The following is a 12908-nucleotide window of genomic DNA, read 5'->3' on the forward strand; positions in this document are numbered from 1 at the left end:
GAGTGCTAAATTATATTCTTCGAAGAGAAACCTGTTGTACAGACCTACAATGCCAATCTAACACACATGAACACTGAAAAGTGCCTCACTTGTTACCTTAAAGCTTGCAAAATAAAAATGCCACTGTTAGCTAAGTAGTTAGCATTGGCAGTGGTGACTTATTCTACTGTTAAAGGCTCTTTGATAGCCCCTCACTTTCTGCTACTTTGATATGATGGTGACATTTGAGGGCGAGAAATGGATGTTTCACACTATATTTTATGAACATAAAGAGTACATCATCTGGGTCTTGAAGTGCACTTAGCCAGTCCAATCAATGTGAAATCTAGTCATGAAAAGCTCCAGGCCGTGTCTCAGATCCTGGTCTTCCATGCTAACATTGGCTGTTTTAATTCACCAGCTGAACTTTGACACGATATCATCCACGGCAAATCAGATCTAGACCTGTTCACCTTGACTTAATCAAGTGGTGTTTTGACTCTCCTTTTTCAGTGGTTTTGGAGTCAAAAGTGACCATATTTGCACCTTTAAATGTTAAAGAGACTGGTATATATTTAGGTATTCTGCTTAAATTGAGCACTCAAAACACAGCTACTTAGTGCTAAGTAAGAGACAAGCTAAGTAGACCATATTATTTCTCAGACACTATTAATTGTATGAAAAATGTTCCAAAAGGCTCCAACACCACAAACAGTCAAAAGGTTAAGATCAGTGAGCTTAATAAGTACCCCCCACCCCCACCCCCATGGGACTTTTAACACACGAGTCTATGGGAATTAACTCCACTGGAGGAAGTCCTTTAAACCTGACATGAGCAAATTAACCCAAAAGCAATTTTAGTCCTACAGTGAATCATTCTTGTAATAAAATACAACTTGTAATCATTTCTAATCTATAAATTATATTGTATGGTGAGTGTCAAGGATTATCATCACACTGCTGCAGCTTTTCTGTTCTCCAATGTGAAACTAAAGAACTTCAGAGGGTGATTCACCACCAGATTCAACCCTGACAAACTGCAACTTCAACCAATTGAAGTCTCATAACATGAGGCATTCAGCTAAACTCTCTATACACTGAATAAAGTTTAGAATTCAAGCATGGTGATAAAACAAAAAGAGAAATATAAATTATTGCCTCCTTTAAAGCATAAATCCTCTGAGTCCTTAAGTATGCTGTAAATTAGAAGTTACTCAGTCGAAGAACTCTGAGCACAGATCAGAGTTGATGTATAGATGTGGATCAAAGACATTTAGACCGCCAAGAATTGATGAAAGGGGTTAAAGGACCTCATTAGTGGTAGGAAATGTGTGCGTGTGGGTTTTTTTTTTTTTTTTTTTAATTACTGCAGATGAAGAGGGAGAGTTGTATTACTGATGACATGCAGTGAAGATACTGTAGGCAAGAGAGGTCAAGTGAGATGTTGGGTGAATTGTAAGTGATGAATGTATGTATAGGAGGAAAATAAAAAAGGAGGCTGAGGGGATGTGAGGAAGATAGATAACAGAGACTGAGATGTGGTATAAAAGCTAAAAGAGAAAACTGGAGAAGATGTTTAGAAGAGTGGGTGTAGAAATAAGGTAAATTTTAAGGTAATCTTCCTGTTGGTGGGCGATCTGTGACATCAAAGCATGAAGGAAAGAGACGAAACCGAATCTGTGAAGAGAAAGCAACACTGATAAAAAACAGAGGGAGATGAAAAATGAAAATTCATACAGAGACATGCTGTGTGTGTGTGTGTGTGTGTGTGTGTGTGTGTGTGTGTGTGTGTGTGTGTGTGTGTGTGTGTGTGTGTGTGTGTGTGTGTCCAGAGACCATCAGGAAACATGTAGCGAGCTAGGTCTACCCTTTAGAGTTGACCTCCTTTTACTCAGATTCTGCTGAGAGCACAGCGCCACCTGCTGGGTCACAGATGAACAGTGTGAATTCACCCGAATCACCCCGAATGGGCAGTTCTTGCATCCACCCTTCAACATTATCTTACATAACACACTGCACCCTTTTCCTTTAATCCAACAGTATCTGAACGCATGTGAAACGTTACAGCAGCTGTCTGACATTTACTTATCTCTTTTGTTATAGCGCAAGTCTGAATGCATGATGTCACATTGACAGATAGGCACATATAAGATTGTGACAGTGTGCGTGTCTGTTGTGTATCTTTTTTAAATCAGTAAAAGAAATGATTGCTTTGACCTGCACAGCAACAACATGAGGAAAATAAGGTTGGCATTTCAGGCTCTTTCACAGACCCCCTTTGTGCCTTCAGAATTGCCTCAGTGCTTCATGGCATACAGGGAGTGCAGAATTATTAGGCAAATGAGTATTTTGTCCACATCATCCTCTTCATGCATGTTGTCTTACTCCAAGCTGTATAAGCTCGAAAGCCTACTACCAATTAAGCATATTAGGTGATGTGCATCTCTGTAATGAGAAGGGGTGTGGTCTAATGACATCAACACCCTATATCAGGTGTGCATAATTATTAGGCAACGTCCTTTCCTTTGGCAAAATGGGTCAAAAGAAGGACTTGACAGGCTCAGAAAAGTCAAAAATAGTGAGATATCTTGCAGAGGGATGCAGCAGTCTGAAAATTGCAAAGCTTCTGAAGCGTGATCATCGAACAATCAAGCGTTTCATTGAAAATAGTCAACAGGGTCGCAAGAAGCATGTGGAAAAACTAAGGCGCAAAATAACTGCCCATGAACTGAGAAAAGTCAAGCGTGCAGCCGCCAAGATGCCACTTGCCACCAGTTTGGCCATATTTCAGAGCTGCAACATCACTGGAGTGCCCAAAAGCACAAGGTGTGCAATACTCAGAGACATGGCCAAGGTAAGAAAGGCTGAAAGACGACCACCACTGAACAAGACACACAAGCTGAAACGTCAAGACTGGGCCAAGAAATATCTCAAGACTGATTTTTCTAAGGTTTTATGGACTGATGAAATGAGAGTGAGTCTTGATGGGCCAGATGGATGGGCCCGTGGCTGGATTGGTAATGGGCAGAGAGCTCCAGTCCGACTCAGACGCCAGCAAGGTGGAGGTGGAGTACTGGTTTGGGCTGGTATCATCAAAGATGAGCTTGTGGGGCCTTTTCGGGTTGAGGATGGAGTCAAGCTCAACTCCCAGTCCTACTGCCAGTTTCTGGAAGACACCTTCTTCAAGCAGTGGTACAGGAAGAAGTCTGCATCCTTCAAGAAAAACATGATTTTCATGCAGGACAATGCTCCATCACACGCGTCCAAGTACTCCACAGCGTGGCTGGCAAGAAAGGGTATAAAAGAAGAAAAACTAATGACATGGCCTCCTTGTTCACCTGATCTGAACCCCATTGAGAACCTGTGGTCCATCATCAAATGTGAGATTTACAAGGAGGGAAAACAGTACACCTCTCTGAACAGTGTCTGGGAGGCTGTGGTTGCTGCTGCACGCAATGTTGATGGTGAACAGATCAAAACACTGACAGAATCCATGGATGGCAGGCTTTTGAGTGTCCTTGCAAAGAAAGGTGGCTATATTGGTCGCTGATTTGTTTTTGTTTTGTTTTTGAATGTCAGAAATGTATATTTGTGAATGTGGAGATGTTATATTGGTTTCACTGGTAAAAATAAGTAATTGAAATGGGTATATATTTGTTTTTTGTTAAGTTGCCTAATAATTATGCACAGTAATAGTCATCTGCACACACAGATATCCCCCTAAAATAGCTAAAACTAAAAACTACTTCCAAAAACATTCAGCTTTGATATTAATGAGTTTTTTGGGTTCATTGAGAACATGGTTGTTGTTCAATAATAAAATTATTCCTCAAAAATACAACTTGCCTAATAATTCTGCACTCCCTGTAGATCTAGCAGGATGCTGAAAACAGTCCTGAGAGATCTGAGTCCATATTGACATGATGGGATTGTACAGTTGCTGCTGATTTGTCTGCTGAAGAAATCAGAGGAAAAAAACAGTTTGAGATGATTTGTGACATGGTGTGTTATCCTGTTGGAAGCAGGCATCAGAAGATGGGTACACTATGGTTATAGTGGGATGCCCAAATATTCCCGTTAGGCTGTGAAATTTAAATGATGTTCACTTGTTATTCATTGATACAAGGCAGGCAGGATCCATGCTTTCATATTGTTTATGCCATCCAAATGTTGTAGCAGAAATCGAGACTCAACAGACCAGGCAAGCTTTTTCCAATCCTCGAATCTTCAGGTTTGGTGAGTTTGTAGCCTCAGTTTTCTGTTCTTAGCTGACAGGAGTGCCACCCAGTCTGGTTGTAACGAGTGGTTGTTTGAGTTACTTTTACCTTCCTATCAAGCTAGAAGCATTCTGCTCATTGTCTTCTGACCTCTGACACCAACAAGGCATCTTCATCCAAAGAACTGCCGTTCACTGGATATTTTGTCTTTTTCAGACCATTCACTGCAAACCCTAGAGATGGTCAGCAGATCAGCGCTTTCTGAAATACCAACAACCATGCCACAAACCCAAATCACCTTTCTTCGTCATTATGATGCTCAGTTTGAACTTTAGGTTGAATTGAAAATCTGTACATGTCTAAATGCATTGAGTTGCTGCCATGTGATTGGCTGATTTGATGTTTTTGTTAACAAGCAATTGAACAGGTGTGCAGGTGTAACAAAGTGGCCAGCGAGTGTACAACAATTCTGAAAATCAAGCTTTTCCCACATTTTTTTTTTGGTCAGTATTGAGATCACAATTATTTAACAATATAATTCCAAAACTTTGGGGAAAAAGTGCATTTATTCGAAAAAAAACATGTCCTACGAATTAAGTGTTTCCATGAACTAAACCTGCCACAGTCTCATGTGGCAAAAATTAAAGCAAGAAGTTAAGATCTTCTTAGTTTCTCTTTTATTTAAGATTAAATAATAGTTAAAAAAAAAAAAAAACTTAAAAATGATGCCACAAAAGTGTTTTAGAAAATAATCCCATCTCAAGGCTTGACTTTAGTTGCATCACATTTCAGTGTCAGGTTTTTTTTTTTTTTTTGTGGTTTCTGCCTGTTGTTTTTTCTGATCCTAGAGATTAATGTGTTGAAATTTGTGATCAGTGGTTGTGTGTTGAGTTCAAATAAACTTCTGGGTTTTTAGATTTTTTTTTCTTTCTGAATTACACTCATTTTAGTCCATTTAAATCTATCTGAAATCAGACCCAGCCTTGCTTCTTAATGAACCCTTACCAAAGAGAAAAAACATGAAATCATCTACATCGTTATCAGGGCACAAGGTTTGTAGTCCATGCAGGAAATTTAGTTTACAGATGTATTCTAGGCTGTTTTTTGTTATTATGGTAAGAATTTGACTTTAATAAAGTCAGGAAAACTTCCTGATTTGCTGTCTTCACTCGAGTCCCTAAAAATGCATTTCTAGGGCTTTCCTCTGAGATAATCCACTTTCTGTCATCTAATTAAGTACAGCATAGATTTATCTTAACAAGCTGTGTCCCTTCCTAATTAATCACTGTGATGACGACAGCTTTACCCCCCCTCTAAATATCCCCTGAAATTGCTGCACTGTTTAGTTTTCATGAATATTTCAGTGTTTTGCTCTCTGCCTGTGCGCCTTGTTGCTCGGTCCTCTGGGAGTTTAAAAGCTCGCCTGTGGATTTTTTTGTTTTTATGAACTTAGGGTTTTTCAGTTTGTAGTCATGTCTGCAGTCGTATTAGCAGCCTTCCAGCTGACTGGAAAAATTCACAAAGGGAGGGGACTCAATTCCAGGACACCAGGAAGAAGAGTACAATCTAGATCTTTAGTCCAAAACTTAGGTCCAAAGTAGTAGTAGTAGTATTGCAAAGACTATGTAAAGGTACAGAGTGTTATCTGCTGAGATGCATAATGTGTAAAAGTTGCCAACACTCTGCTGACTCAAACACTGCAGCGCTCCAAACCTTCTCTGGGATTAACATCAGCACAAAAACTGTATGCCAGGAGCTTCATGGCATGGTTTCCATGGATGAGCAGATCCTGTAGATGTAATATGTAAGTGGCCCTGCACTTTTGTCCACATACTGTATATACTGGGGACTGACTTGTTAAATAAACACAGGTAGTGTATTAAAAGAAAAAGAAAAAGAAAGAAAGAAAAGATTACTAAATAAAAATGAGACCAAAAGAATCCAGAACCATGATAGCGGCACCATAAGCATAATTACTGTCTAACACTTCAACACCAGTTTTCAAATTAACACATATTAAACTGTATGTAAATATCACAGAGGTTTTGCTTTCTGCAACATTAGCAATGCAATCTTGAAAAAGACTCCAAGGATCCTGCAGAAAACCCCCTGCAAGTCTCAAAACACCAATTTCTTCTCAAAGAGAAAACAAATTTTGTTGCTGCACGACCAAACAAATCAAATTGCTCCTTTAAAGATCAAGCTGTCTCTGGCTGCCGTAGATAAAACTCTGCCTCCTATAAAGTCTTTATAGAGAAAATATCAAGCATACAGTATGAAAGCTGCTTAATGTGACCTTTTGGATCTTTCCTTCATTTCTCTTTTAGCCTTCTTTTCTATTTTTAATGTTTTCTTTGATGAGTGCTTCTTTATATCTCCATATTCTATCATAAATGCACAGTGGGTTTTCGAAATGACTCTACAGTTTCTCATTCATTTTTCTCATGACATTTTTGTATTTGTATGTCTTGGTGTATATTATTGTACTTACAAAGTTTAAACCAACTAGGGAAAAATGTTCACTTAATGAGTAGTTTGTGTCTGCAACCACACAGCTGAAACTATTCAGAGTTAACACTGTGCACATGGACCAGTGCAACAACATGAGTGGGTCATGCATTTGTTCGTTCAGCTGCTGATGGGGTGTGAGTAGCATGAATGTGGTGTGTCAACAGCAGCTATGAGAGAAAAGGTCAAGACATGATAAGAAGGTGGCAAAGATAACAGAAACCCTCCTGACCATCTCTCATTTCTGTTTTTGGGACATTTGAAATCCTGAAACCTCAGACTCTTGCTGAGAGATTCTAAGTCATCATCTTATCACAGACTTCACCTTCACCAAGAAGATGAAGCACCTCCAGAAAATCCACATGAACACTGTGTCGCAGGTTTGCTGGTGACATATTGGAGCAGTCGTGGCTGTCCAGCGTCTCTTATCACCTTAACCATGCAGCGGATTTTCTCCCTGCAGGTTGTCATGATGTTTTGTGTGTGTGTTTGTCCGTAAGCTGGAAACCGTCTGTCCGTGTGATCTGAAAGAAATCTGAAAATGAGATAAATGCCACTGGTGACACAGCGCTCCCTTGCTTTTCCTGTGGGTGTGACTGAGGGTCCTTCTGCTCAGCGAAGGGTTGCTGATGCTGTGGCACTCAGGCACAAAATAGCTGGTCACTAAACACTTGGCCTCAGTGTGCTCCTGCTCAGAGGAAGAGCTGTTTTAGCACCAACTCAGTCAGCTTGAACAAAGATATATATATATATATATATATATATATATATATATATATATATATATATATATATATATATATATTTTATCAGTTATTAACAGTAAAAAAGGATCCAACTTGAATTTTTCTTAAATAAAGATTAGCACAATAACATCAGCTATATTTTGCCTAACAAAAAAAAAAGGCGAGCATAGACGTGACCCTGTGAGGCCCACATATCTCTAAAGAAGTTTTTAATTAGCTAAGACAGACAAGCATACACCCTGTTTTTGTAACTTCGGTCAATCAAATGATTTGTCAAAGATTCTAATACAACAGCCCGTTCTCACTCCCAAGGTGTAACATAATGACGATTTGTCAAGTCCCGAGGCATTCCTGAGGAATGCGAAAGGTGAACTTCTGCGTTCTTATGCTACGGGCCAGGTTATAGATTAAATCCAGTGGAATGACACTGGATTTAAATGTATTCCAGCCCTAACCATAACCTTATCCCTAACCTTAACTAGCACTTTAATGATGTTAGATAGTGTTTTCCAAAGTGATGTAAGTAAAACAAACGTACATGTGTAGATTCATTCCAAACAGTTCTCATGTTTCTTCATTTTTCCGATCTCATAATATAGGGACGTGTTGGGTGCCCGGAAGCGTAATATACCAACAATTTGTCACCTAGTGTAAAATGTTACGCCTCGGGAGTGAGAACGTGTTGAATACAAAAGTGCTGTTGGAGCCTGTACCTGATCAACTTCCCTGTTTCATTTTACAAGACATGGAATGATTCATCTTCAAAAAAGTGATTAGTAGGAGAAGTCATCACTTCACCCAGCCGTCTTTTTTTAAATACAGATAACTCAATTATTTCTGAAATCCTTGAAAGAGTAGTTGTCGAACAGCTAACTGATTATCTGGACTAATCCATTTGAGGGGTTTTAGACTGAATCATGGCACAGAAATAGACCCAGTGAAGGTTACTAAAGATTTCTTATTACGTCAACGGTGGATTTACCTCTGCTTTTCCCCCTAGTCCTGTAGGATCTTTACCTTACAGTGTATACCACCTTGAGGCAACTTGATGGGAAGTGGTGGTTTATAAATAAAGCTGAAATTAAATGAATTAAGAGCAGTGAAAGTAGAGGCAGTGAAAGCTTTTCTGGCACTGCTCATGCTGGCCTCTTAGCTTGAAAGGCTTAAACTATTGTTAACAGAATGTAAAGGAGCCCATCAAAACAACACATGCTGTAAATTCCAAAGGAATCAGTCGGGTTAAGACTGCCTCAAGAGACAGTAGCCAACGGCAGCCACATGATGGCAGTAATTTCCATTTTTAGATTTCATTGGGCAAGCAAGGATTGTCTGACTTGCCCTGATGCAATTCAACTGTTTGAATTACTCCAGGTGAAAAAGTGTCAAAGCAAGTTTCATATCTCATTGAATACAACTTGACTTTCATTTTTTAAGTGATAATTGCCATTAAAGCCAAAAAAAGAAGATAATGGGTGTGCTGTAGGGTGAGGTTAGATAAGATAAGATAAGATAAGATAAGACTTTATTGATCCCACAACGGGGAAATTTTTGCGTCACCTCAGCTCAGGTACAGATATATGAAGGAAATACAAAAATATAAATAAGTACAATCAATGAAAAAAAGTAAGATAATACACTATATACAATGGTAGCATACACAGTATGTGATTATGGATATAGTTGGAAATATGGAAGACAAACTATATAGCTTGGAAGGTCATGGAAGGTCCATTATGCATGGTTATGTCCTTTCTCTGCCCCTTGCTCGTAGCATCCAGTTTCAAAACACAAAGATTGCAACAGCCTCAAGCTCTTTTCCTTCATATTTTTACTTTCGTGTTCAGAATTTACTCTTGATCCCTAAAGTGATTATTGCACTAAGCACTTGAACAATACAAAGCAGCAACCAGAATTTAGTTTGGTTCATACTGTAGATATTCTCCTACTTGAGCTGCAGAAAATGTTTGGCAAACAGGGAAAAAAAAATGATGAATCGCCTGTCTGATAAACTCAAAAGCACCAGCACAACAGCAGACCTAATATCTGACGAAAGTGCAGATCAGCTTTTATCAGCATCACTTGGATGAGCTCCACTGGCTGTTCCACTCCAATGCCAGATTTTCTTTGGAGTGACTGCAATTTATCTAGAAGAGAAGCTGGCCTAAAGAAAGCAGTCACTACTGCCATTTTATCTTTTTTTTTTTTTGTTATGTTAAATACTTAAAAGCTCAAATTTAGCTCTTAAAAGATGGGTGCTTGATTTTTTTTCCTCCAACCCATCAATATATAAAATGTGAAGCTTCACTAAAATGAAAAAAAAAATCATGTTATGAAAAATGAACTGAAGAGACTCATAACCTGAGTTAACTCAGAAGATACCTCATGAGGTTCTTGAAACAGTCCAAAATGCAAAAGCCACAACACAACAGACCTGAGTCTGAATGTATAAGGGTAGATGACAGACGCTGAGACAAAGACTAATTTAAGAACTATAAACAATGGGAAGACACCACTGACTATAGAAAAGGGGCAATTAGGGGGAGGGAAAACACCTGGGAAACAAGGACAGCTGAAACTGATCAAGAACAATAAACAACGAAAATAAAAGACAAAACACGAGACAACAGAGTACTAAAATGAAACTGGAGGTAGCGCACGGGGGGGACAGAGATGTAGACTTAACAAGAAAGAAAAGGACATTGGGGAGTCTAAAACCAATTAAGTATATTTGGTACTCAGCATGTAAACACAATAAAAAAGTAACGTGAACTAAAGACTAAAAACCCTAAAAAATAACCCGAAATACAAAATTTTAAGAACTATAAACAAGATACAGGAGAAAAATCCAGGGAAATTTGTACTGTGTTAGGGTAACAAATTTTTAAGTTCACTGTCAAATAATAATAAAAAGTATTACCAAAACTAGAAACATGCTTGCAGCTAAACATGAAAAGAAGTCGTGTTTGATCAAAAAGACCTGTTTTCATTTCCTAAAACGCCTCACATAAAAGTTTCTGTAACTGAGCTTTGATGGTTTCATTTTCCTGTTATTGTTTCTTTTGCTTAAGTTCTTTTTTCTTTCTTTCCTAATTTAAATTTATGAGGGTGTCGTGTCATAATTCTTGTGACCAGAAAAAAATACATATTCTGAAAATACTTTGATTTATTAGCAACCCAGTACACAGTAACTGAAACTGAGTGCATCGCTGTTTAATTATGAGACTGGCATAATGACTTGTATCACGGCATGTTTCTTTTATGTTTACTTGTCTGAGTTTTGTGCACAAAAGAAAATTTTAGTTTCTCACAGCTTAAAAAAGTAACTAATTTAAGCCAACAGTACAACATATGACTGCTTGCTTGAGCGTGTCACTCGCTTACGTTGGCGCTGCGCTCTTTAGCGTGTGTTGCGGAAGGGAAAACGTCACCAGACGTTAAATTAATCAGAGCTTTTACACAACATGTTGATTTCTCTAAAGGCCAGTGTGAAAATAAAAAATCCATTATAACGTTTTTGAAAGTTCTCCTAAGTTACAGAATCAAAACATTCTCCACAGGGACTGCACAGCTGCTGACATAATGGTTTTTGTGATGAGAAGAGGCGAGGGCGGGGAAGAAAGGAAGGACAATTACTGTTTTATTGATTAAAGTGTAATGAAAAAGGAAAGCGCCTTTTGGTACACACTTTTAATTTTCTCAACTCTTAAATGCTTCCATTTCCTGCTTTGAATCTTTCCCTGCTAATGTTTGATGTCACATATTTAATATGTGGAAGAAACTCACATAGTTTGTTGGATCAAACTGTGCATTGACGTGTTGCTTGATTTTTAGATATATATAATTTTGTTTTAGCCTAGACTGTGGGAGGATATTTATGATCTTATGTCTTTTTTTTTTTCTTTATCTCACAGGTTGGAAGGAACAGAGGAGAAGTTCAGGAACAGAGAGAGTCGTCCTGAGGATCTGCAGCTCATCGCCGAGCTCAAAGATATGGTTTCTGAGAGAGAAACTCTAGTCAAAAAACTGGTGGTAGGTATTGAGGTAAAGTCTCAACCATAAGAAGCTATAGCTATAAACGTGAAGAGGAAAATGCATCCTCCCTTATTTGTTTGCACACTGAACAAAAATGATGAGTAATGCTTTCCAGATCTTATCTGATTTATAGAGAAAGCATGGGTAGTGTTGTCCAGACCCACAAAATATATGTTTAACTCTCCTGAAAACTCTAAGCTAAACATTTGAATAAACCCAACAAAAAAAAATGTTTGCTGTAAAATTAAAAATCGCTCAGGTTGTGCTGATTTTCACAAGTTACTTTTCTAACAACACTGATTTTATACTCATTTTTATACTATATTACTATATTTTATCTTAGATTTGAGACTAAAGTGAAACACCACATGGTTTTACTACAGAACCAGCTTTGAAGTCATCTTTTAAAGCTGTTTGGAAACGGCCAGCGCATTTTAAATAATAATTAAATGACGTCCATTGCACTAATCATCTGTCTGTCACTTCTGGCCACAGGCTAGCTAATGAGCCTCATCAAAGAACCAAGAGAACACCAAAAGAGAAAAACAAGCCAGAGTGTGAGGAGCATTGAAAGCAAGCATTTAGCAAAGAACTTGTCTTACAATCAATAAAAAAAAAAAAGCACTTGGTTCATCCAATTCTAAATGCTTTCACACTTAGCTGTGACCTTTTCAGTCAGTAGTTCACAGACACACAGCGTCAGATTAATTTAGTAAAGGGTGGCTAACATTAGCAGTGCTAACGCCAGCGTCTTGCAGGTTACCGTTGACATGCCTGTGCAGAATCTGGGTACATTTTGCTCTGGTCGAGTAGTTATACCATGTAGTGACTGTGGCTGGGTGTTTAACATCTTATAAGATCTAACAGTTAATTGCCTTTGAATATGAACTTAATTATGAGTAAGTAGTTTAATCAAGCAGTGTTTGCACTCATGACTGTCGAGGGCAGCAACATGTATTCGACTAGTCATACACACCCCTAAGCTTAATAACTCATTACTCCCAGAGTTTGACATGTTAAAAATAATGTACGGGTGAGGAGTCCTTCATAAAATGAACAGTCTGTAAAGGATTTGACTTAAAGAGAAGGTGCTAATTAGAATAGTGCAGGACCCAAGACAGAAGCCTGAGGAACACCACAAAGTTGTTTCTTAATAAGAGTCCAAAACCTCATGTGACAATTTAAATGTTTAAAAATAAAATAAAAGATTTAAACTTGTCCAAACTTGGAAACATGCTAAATATATTCACATGTTGCCATTCAGAACTGCTACCCTCAGAAATATGTTGGAATTAGTCTTTATTTAAACGCTGCATCACAATTTTCAGCACCATTGTCAGGCTTAGTTTCTCTCTTTCGGACAATTTGAGACCTAATCTACTTCAGTTCATTAACATTGTCAGATTGTTTTTGTCTGACACTCAGT

General features: G+C 38.3%; 1 protein-coding gene across 4 annotated transcripts in view; it reads left to right on the forward strand.

The window, feature by feature from the left end:
* Window positions 1-12908, forward strand: part of fam184ab (family with sequence similarity 184 member Ab) — a 201699-nt gene that overhangs the window by 175475 nt on the left and 13316 nt on the right. For all 4 annotated transcript variants that reach the window (XM_084953110.1, XM_084953112.1, XM_084953111.1 and 1 more), the window contains one exon: window positions 11362-11479. In XM_084953110.1, coding sequence (XP_084809236.1) covers window positions 11362-11479 — 118 coding nt within the window. The remainder of the gene's footprint in view (window positions 1-11361; window positions 11480-12908) is intronic.

Source organism: Perissodus microlepis, chromosome 15 (genome assembly GCF_051167445.1).
Source record: "Perissodus microlepis isolate ML-2025 ecotype Zambia chromosome 15, ASM5116744v1, whole genome shotgun sequence".
Taxonomy (NCBI): Eukaryota; Metazoa; Chordata; class Actinopteri; order Cichliformes; family Cichlidae; genus Perissodus; species Perissodus microlepis.